General features: G+C 35.3%; 2 protein-coding genes across 2 annotated transcripts; one reads left to right on the top strand and one right to left on the bottom strand.

Moving 5' to 3' along the window:
• Positions 1-592: 592 nt before the first annotated feature.
• On the bottom strand, positions 593-1,806 carry LOC129894602 (uncharacterized). The gene is made up of 2 exons (XM_055970295.1): positions 950-1,806; positions 593-809 (listed from the first exon to the last, which is right to left on the bottom strand). Exons 1-2 carry the CDS (start codon positions 1,804-1,806, stop codon positions 593-595), a joined length of 1,074 nt encoding a protein of 357 aa, XP_055826270.1.
• Positions 1,807-6,065: 4,259 nt separating this feature from the next.
• On the top strand, positions 6,066-8,429 carry LOC129895535 (receptor-like serine/threonine-protein kinase At4g25390). The gene has a single exon (XM_055971258.1). The coding sequence runs from the start codon at positions 6,070-6,072 to the stop codon at positions 8,287-8,289; it is 2,220 nt and encodes a 739-aa protein (XP_055827233.1). The 5' UTR covers positions 6,066-6,069; the 3' UTR covers positions 8,290-8,429.
• Positions 8,430-9,012: the final 583 nt, after the last annotated feature.

The following is a 9,012-nucleotide window of genomic DNA, read 5'->3' as shown; positions in this document are numbered from 1 at the left end:
TCACTTTTTTCAATTTATGGTGAAAAAGAATGAAAGAATTTGCCATAAACTCAGCTGTCCAGTTTTGTCTAACTATTTCCATAAAACCTTCCTGCTTTACCCACCAGTTCAAAAACTTAAAAGGTTTTTTGATTCTTCTATTGTCTCCTGTATAAGAAATTAACATAGGGGCATGATCTGACCCTCTCCTGGTCAGATGGTTGATATCAATACTAGAATATTTTGTTTGTAACATTTGATTACCCAAGCATCTATCCAATCTCTTGAAGATGCAATCCTCACCATTTTGACCATTCCACCAGGTAAATTTGCTGCCACTAAACCCCAAGTCTGCTATTCCACAGCTCTGAATGAACCCTCTGAAATCCAGAATTTCATTGATGGTTACTGGAAGGCCTCCAAGTTTCTCATCTTCTGAGGTTATTGCATTGAAATCACCCCCAATCATCCATGGAATATTCACTGAGGTAGATACATCTTCCATTGAGTCCCATAGCTCCAGTCTTTCATTTTGAGTACACTTTGCATACACTAGTGATATTAACATCTCCTCTTGACTTCCTCTAATTCTCAATTTGATGGTTAAATGTTGCTAATGGTCCATCATTACATGATAGTCAAAAATATTATCCACAAAAGCCCAAATCTTACCTGATATATTAGCCACTGCATGCTCCATACCCAGCCTTCTTCTATATTCCTCTATCCTGTCTGATTCTTGAAAAGGTTCCATTAAACCAATAAATCCAAAATGATGTTTTTGATTCATTTTTGTCAACCTTGTAAAAGCTTTCTTGGTATTGACTGACCTAATATTCCATATAAGAGCATTCATCATGGTTTATTAAGTTTATTAATCTGCCTTCTAGTATGGACTCCACCCCCAGGTGGGATACTTGTCTCTCTTGATATCTTTCTTTTTTCTTTTCCTCCTCCTTTTTGGAGATACTTTGGTGAGATATCTCCTGCTCTAACAGCTGCTTCAAAATTGTGCTCTAAGGTATGTTCATCTAGGTCTCTACTACCTCTTTCCATAATCATTTTTGATATTGTTGATATGCCATGCTCATGTTGCCCCTTACTGAGCTCTTGATTTTCCCTCTCCTGTTCTATTCTTTTTTTTGTTGTTGTTTCTTCATTTTCCCTGTTTGCTTTATTATTTTCTTCTTGCTGCTCTTCTATCTGTCTCTCCACTTCCCACCAGCTGTGATTTTCTTGTGAAGTCACTTCTTTATTATGACTATTGTATTCCCTTCCTTGCTCTATTTGGTTTAGATCTGGAGTCTGAAATTTTACCATGTTATCTTGTGCATCTGATATTATTTGTTCCCCCCTGCTTGTGGCTGTTGTCTTGCTGCTGTTTGCACTATATTGGTTTCTGCTTTGACTCTTTTGTTTGTCCTCCTGTTGTTGAAGCTTTGAAGCTGTAGATTCTGTGTGGGCTTTCCTGTTTGGTGACTGACTGTGTATTCCCTCAGGTAAGCTATCCTCCATTCTTGTTCTTGTGTGACTGCTGTAGATCTCTTCTCCAGATTTGCTGCTGTCTTCTTGTGGTTGTTCTGTGACATTTGTGTTATTGTCTATGTCCTTTGTTGTGCTTTTATTAGTATAGAAACTCTTTTCTATCCATGTTCTAGTCTCTTCTTGTGCCATTTGTTCTTTATTTGTATTATCATGGTTATCTGCAGTGTCTTCCAGTACTGCAAATGCATTGGTATTTGCTACCTCCTTGCTCTTTTGTACTGGACTCACTTCCCCAATTATAATCCCTGATTTATCCTTTTTGTATTTGCTCCTCCTTTGCATCCATTCTTGCTTACCAGTATTTTGCCATCCCCTTTTCTCTTGATTGACTTCTTTGTTTTGTGTTTCTGTGGCAGTACCTCCTGTATGTTCTTTCCTGAGATCTTCTCTAGACTGTTTTGCCAATTCAGGATTAAGGATTCTACATTCCTTTTCCTCATGTCCTTGGAGTCTGCAGTGTTTGCAATATTTTGGTAGGTAATCATAATTTATCCTTACCCATTTTGATTTTAATATTCCTGCTTCATCTTCTTCAGCAATGTTTATCCTTTTAGGTAGAGTTGCTACTAAATCAACTTCAACTTTGATTTTTGCACAGCTTGGCCTTGTCTTGTTTGCTGTTGCCAGATCTACCGTTAGCGGTTTTCCGACTGCAGTTGCTATGGAAAACACTACCTCTTTAACAAAGAAATTTGGAGGCAGTTCAGGAAAGCTTATCCACGCTACAGCCCTTGAAGTTTCTTCCTTTGGATTGAACCATGGATTCCATATGAACGATCTCATTTGGCAATATCTATCATGTACTTTTATGTAGTACACAGGGGTAGACATCATTTTAACATAGTCTTCTAGAAAATTTAGACGGATCAGAATGTGTCTTTCATCAAGCTGTCCTATGATTGGTAATCCTTTAATTCCACACTGCATTGGAATTACCTTTCTTAGTTCTTTTATATCAATGTTGTCATATGAAAACTTACCAACTACTGCCTATTGTAGTTTCTCCTTTTCTATCATCTGTTGTATCTCATTGGATTTCCATGCAATAAATGGTTCCCCGTTGATGTATGAGATTTGCTTTGATGGGATTGTGAGAGTATCTGTATCCAGATTTGTGGGCTTAAAAAGATTGGCATATGTTTGGTTTTGTGTATTGGTCTTGAAATTTTCAGTATGTAATACTGTAGGTTGTGTGCTTAGTTTGTTGATTGTATTTTGGGTTACCGGAGGAGGTCTTCCTCCGGTTGATTCGGCCATTCCGGCCAGTGGCTATTTTGTAGTAATGTTTAAAAGGAGAGAGAGAATATCTTCGCGTTAATCAGTGCTAAAAATATATAAAAAAATGATGAGTAATAATAATGAAAGACAAGTATGCAACTGCAAAATATTAGGCCATCTCTAATTCATGCCAAATTTTACACCAAATACTATATTTAGTGTAAAATTTGGTGCAAAGTTACTCCAATTCATGTCAAATTTTGCACCAAATTTGGTGTGTGTTAATTATATTTCGTTAATGATTTCACTTTTATTTGTGTTATTCATTATTATGCATAATATGTAATATTTGCTAGCAATTTATATTATTTAAAAAATTATGATGTAAAATAATTTTATATTAAACGACTATAATTTGACACAATATGAAAATTATATATAGCGAATGTTTTTTAGAAAGAATTTTGTTTTATGAAATAAGAAAATATAAATGAAATAAGAAATAATAATATAATAATAAAGACAGAGAAAAAGATTGTTTTTTGATATAAAATATGATGTAGTGAATTGAAGTTACTTTATATCAAATTTGATATTGATATAAAATTTGATGTTGTGAGAACTCTCAATCGAATGTGATCGACACGACAGTCTTCTTTCTTAATGAAAAAGAATCGAAGAAGAAGAGAAAATAAATAAATGAAAAATAAAAGAAAAGACAAAGATAAGACGCTTGCTTCAACAAAGCTCGCCCTATCATTAATAGAAAACAAGTAAGCTAATCAAGAAAAGCGGTAATGTAAAAGATGAAGGAGAAGTAAATACTCGGTAAATTCTACAACGAAAAGAATGGACGCCTTTGTGTTAAGTATACTTTAGTTAGAGTAGGAAGGATCTACTCTAGTATCATCATGGGAAAAGAGAAAAAAGGGCAAGTTGTGGGAAATTGAAGCTAATGATGCTTTTTCCTGTTATGCTTTTTGGCACGACTTTGATAAAAGCCAAAATGGCATCTAAGTACAGTCAACCCCATTTCTCCCTCTCCTGTTTTTTCCCGCTCCATGATGATTTCTTCTAAAACCTTTAAAATAAGGAAAAATGTCCAAATTTACACTTGAGAAATTATTAATTTCAAACCATACAAAGGTAAATTTGATCATTTTCACTCTAATGATAATCCAAGATTTAATGTCCGCTCATAAAGTAAAGTGATAAGTACTTCTTCATTCTTAACCAGAAGTTTCAAGTTCGAGTCTTCTTGAGTACGAAATCGTTTTTATTAGAAAACGCAAGAAATTTTTCGATGCAAATTTAGATTTAATCGAATTTTAATACGAATATCGAAAATCAATAAAAAAAAATAATTAAAAAGGAAAAAATAATAATTGATATGTACATACTTTCACCAGTCGAACCAAGAATTTTTATTTAATAAATCATGAAGTTTCAATGCACTTATTACTACAATTTATGATAATGATAATGATCCTGCCCACCCATGAAGTTGATAGCAACGGTAATAAAGATTAGTCGTTCACTCATTAATAAAAATTGTGGTCATTAATCAAAGGAAATGAACGTAACAAGTTGTCAACATCAGTAATCAAATTTTTACTACTATAATATTAATAGCAGAAAATAGTCATAATAGGCCAATTTAAGTAGATATTACATTTTCGATTGATTATAAATTTTGAAATTGAAATTTAAAATTTAAAAGTTCAAGTTTTGATATTGTGTTTGAATATATATTTTACTTAAAAAAAACAAAATTTTGTAAACTTGATTTTTTTTAAAAGATAATTTTTCAAAATACAATCTAAAATCTATAAACCAAATGCTAACTATTACAGTACTTTTTTAATGTTTAATTAGTTGAGAATAAGAAACAGCCAAATAATAAGAAAATGAAAATGTAGAAGTAGACAAAGTGGCAGAAACCTACTACTCAACTGTCCTGTATATTTTAATGGATGAAAGGACCAGGGGTGGACGTAGAAGTTTGGTACGAATTTAGTAATTTTTAATTATATTAAAATTTATTAAATAATATATATTATCAAATTTAGAATTTAATTATTAATATTTGAAATCATAATTATAAAATTTTCCACGTTATGAGATTACACTGAGTTATTATTGTTGTAATTATAAAATTTCAGAATTCATAAAACATCTAATTTATTTCAAAGGACCATAGTCAGAAAAGCCTTATTACTTAGGTGTGTTATTTGGCCATGCCATTTGGTTGGTGTAAGGTTGTCTTTTTTTATTTCAGCAGACACCAGTTGTTATTCCACTTTGACAACCAAATTTACACTCATTTTTTTTTTCCTCTAAGAGAGTCCGTATCAAAATTTCAATTAAATTTAGATTTCACATTATAGGATTTATTCGAGGGCACACTTTAAATATGGTTTTTTTTATATTCAAAGCTTTAATCCAAAATATATGATTAAAAATGAAACAATCCATCACTATACCACAACTCATGTTGGTAGGACTAAATACCAATACCTCTACTAATAACAATACCTATAATATTTTCTGTTGAAAACAAATGCTAAGTAAGTATTCTTTTTACATGTCTTTTGATGTTCAATTCTTTTTTTCCATTTTAAGTCAAAGTCATTAAATAGAAAATAAGAGTTTGCTTTATCCACATTTTCCAGGCAACATCAATTGGATTATTAAGCAGGTTTGTTTCTTTAACCTTTTTTCTCAAAAAGATTGAGGCAATTCGTTGGTGCGGAAGATAGAAGAGAATGATGGTGGTAAAAATTTTACTTACACCGGATCATACTTTAGCCGTTTCAATTTGATTAAAGATTTAAGAAAATAAAAATTTTATTATTTTAAATTAAAGATACATGTATAATTTACTAAAATGTATTTTAGTTATGAATTTAAATATATTATGTGAAAAGTTAAAATTAAAAAGTTGACATATTAGGAAATAATTTTTTTTTAAAACCAACTGAAAAAAATAAAACAAATAAATTAAAATAAAGAGAATAATAATATATATTAATAAATATAATAATATTTAAATAATATGATATAATCAAAATAAATATTATATTCAAATTAATAATACAATATAAACAAGGTGTTAGGGGTTGGGGATGGTGGAGTATAATTGGATTAGTGTTAACTGGCTTTTCCCCAATTTTAGCGTTATTTCCTCTTATTTTGCGGAGAGATTATAATATATAAGAAGAAAAAGTAAAAGTAAAAAAATAATAAGTGGGGCTTTGACTAAAAAAAATGGACCACAAGCAGACTGTATGTATCGTGAGAAAAGCAAAATAAAAACAAAATAAAGATATGCACAAAAGGCCATATACCATCTGCAACCAAAAAGAAATTCCACTTCAAGAAACTCAAATTACTCTGATCCAATTCACAACTTATGTATTTTTTTTCACTTCAAAAATCCTTCATTTCTATAATTTTTTTGTTTCTTCTCTTCTCATCATGCCATCTCGTGAACTCCGTTCACTACCTCCGGCGCCGTTGTCTCCGCCTGTTCACCGTCGGAGCCACAATCTATTGCCACCTCTTGCCGGAGGAATAGCTGCTGCTGCATCCCTCCTTATACTCTTCGCTTTCTGCTTCCGGAAATTCAGCCTGAAGCGAACCGTTCCGTCTTCCGATTCCGAGTCAAAACCCCCTCACAGGTTCTCATACACCGCTCTCCGTCACGCCACTTCTAACCTCTCTCCATCTCTTCGTCTGGGTCAAGGTGGGTTTGGGTCTGTTTACAGAGGAACTGTCAAAAGCCCAAGTTCCAATTCCAATGTCTCCGTTGCCGTTAAAGTCATGGACGCTGGGTCCTTGCAAGGCGAGCGTGAATTCCAAAACGAGCTCTTTTTCGCTGGGAAAATTGATTCTAAATACATTGTCTCCACTATCGGTTTCTCTTCTGACAAAAGAGGCCGTCGTATGTTACTAGTTTACGAGCTTTTGGCTAACGGAAGCTTACAGGACTGTCTTTTGCATCGCAAGTGTAGTGAATTGAAGGATTGGAAAAAGAGGTTGTCAATTGCTCTTGACATAGCTAAAGGTTTAGAGTACTTACACCATTTCTGTGACCCACCAGCGATTCACGGCGATATCAAGCCAAGTAATATTCTATTGGATGATAATTTCAATGCGAAGATCGGCGATTTTGGACTGGCAAGGCTGAAAGCAGAGGATCATGTTGAAATTGAAGTGAGAAAGGAGAGTCCTTTAGGAAATGGGGGAGAGGATAATGGGTCGGTGGCTGAGGAAACAGAGAGTGTGATTACTGTTAATGGTTTAGACGAGTTTCACAGAGGAGTTGAGCAGTCGCCGGAGAGTTTTGTTAGACTCGAGGCCTCGCCGGAGACGGTTACTGGGGTGGAATTGTCACCTGAGGCTCCTGTGGTATCTCCACGAACGGTGGCAGCTATGGCGTCCCCATGTGAGGGCATAGAAAAAACGAGTCTTTCAGAGGGTAATTTTGATCTGTCCAGTATAGATAGTGGGATTGAAATTAGTCATAAGAAAAGTGGGGTGAAGAAGAAGAAGAAGAGTATTACAGGGAAAGACTGGTGGTGGAAGCAAGATACTGGTGGGACGGATTCAGGAGTGGTGAAGGATTATGTAATGGAATGGATTGGGAGTGAGATCAAGAAGGAGAGGCCAAAGACAGAGTGGATTGGGGCTTCGTCAAGTTCAGGACCAGTAGGAAAAACAGAAAAGAAGAAACATAGGAAGCGATTAGATTGGTGGGTTTCTTTGGATGATGAAAAAAATGTGAAGGGGGAGAAGAGGAGGCCTGCAAGAGAGTGGTGGAAGGAGGAGTATTGTGAGGAGCTTGCTAGGAAGAAAAAGAAAAAGAAGAAGCAACAGGGCGGAAAGGGTTCAATTAGTGATGATTGTCATAGTGAGTCTTGGTGGCCAAGGGATGATGAATTACATACTGCTAAAAAGAAGAAAAGGAGCAGGAGCAGGAGCAGAGGCAGTAAAAGTAGCATGGACTGGTGGTTGGATGGATTTAGTAGTGAGCTTCGGAGAGCTCGTAAAAATAGTTACGATTCTGCTAGTGGGGATATACCTAAAAGTGGTGGCATCAGTAGCACTCCAAGCATGAGAGGAACTGTATGTTATGTTGCACCAGAATATGGCAGCTGTGGGGATCTTTCTGAAAAGTGTGATGTTTACAGCTATGGGGTGCTTTTGTTAGTTCTCATTGCTGGGCGTAGGCCACTTCAGGTGACAGGGTCACCCATGTCCGAATTCCAGCGTGCTAATCTTCTCTCTTGGGCACGTCACCTTGCCCGAGCAGGGAAGCTTCTTGATTTGGTTGATCAGTCTGTTGAATCATTAGACAAAGAACAAGCATTACTCTGCATCACTGTTGCCCTGCTTTGCTTGCAGAAGTCACCTGCCCGCCGACCATCAATGAAAGAAGTAGTGGGGATGCTTTCTGGGGATTTAGAAGCTCCCCAGTTACCAGTCGAACTTTCACCCTCACCCCCCTCCCGCTTCCCATTCAAGTCCCACAAGAAGGTGCGGTGAGCTTAAATCAGGTTTCAGTTCTGTACAAAACAAAAGTTTATGTTGTTGACTATTTCTTGTCTTTGTGGATGACTTATGATGTAAAGAAGAGATAGGAAACAAAGAATTAACAGTTTTATTGGATTTTGATGTTTTCTTTACATGTTCTGCATATTGTTTTACTTTCAAGTCAGTATCTGTGTATTTTTTTTTCCTTCTGGCAACTAAATAACAATCGAAAAAGCCATTTAATATTTTATCTTGAATTTTGGTAATGATTCCAAATTACCGGATATATTTGGACAAGCAGAACAAGGCCTCAGCTTAAGGTGCTTTCAGTGATTGTTTGTGTCCAGCCCGCTGCTTATGGATCCATTATTTTGGACAGTTGATAGCTATTACCAAACAGGCCGTTAACATCCCTTTCTTTTCCTTTGTGTATTATCTCTGCTTTTGAACAGTTATCTTGGACAGTTGATAGCTATTACTATAACTGCTAACCGGCCCCTTCCCCACTCCCTAAAAATGAAGAATGAATTAAGTATATGTGAGGGAGGAGGAGTGGCAAATGAACCCTTTGGTCCTTTCTTGGTAAAACCGGGAGATATTAGATCTATTTTGCTCGTGACGGGGATGATGCTTGTATGGTGGAGGTATGGATCTGCATTAAGGTATGCTTTTTTTCTCCAAGATTATAGCGAACAGTTTGTGCTTTATTATGGTTTCAGCTCTTTCACATGTAAA

This window comes from Solanum dulcamara, chromosome 7 (assembly GCF_947179165.1).
Source record: "Solanum dulcamara chromosome 7, daSolDulc1.2, whole genome shotgun sequence".
NCBI classification, from domain to species: Eukaryota; Viridiplantae; Streptophyta; class Magnoliopsida; order Solanales; family Solanaceae; genus Solanum; species Solanum dulcamara.
The sequence above is the reverse complement of the archived record's forward strand: the minus strand, read 5'-3'. Positions and strand labels throughout refer to the sequence as shown.

Coding starts and splice junctions, on each gene's coding strand:
- LOC129894602 (XM_055970295.1), bottom strand. CDS start 1,806: ATGCAAAGGAGGAGCAAATACAAAAAGGATAAATCAGGGATTATAATT. Junction 810..949: donor GCAGGAGATATCTCACCAAA/GTATCTCCAAAA, acceptor ATGGAATATTAG/GTCAGTCAATACCAAGAAAG.
- LOC129895535 (XM_055971258.1), top strand. CDS start 6,070: ATGCACAAAAGGCCATATACCATCTGCAACCAAAAAGAAATTCCACTT.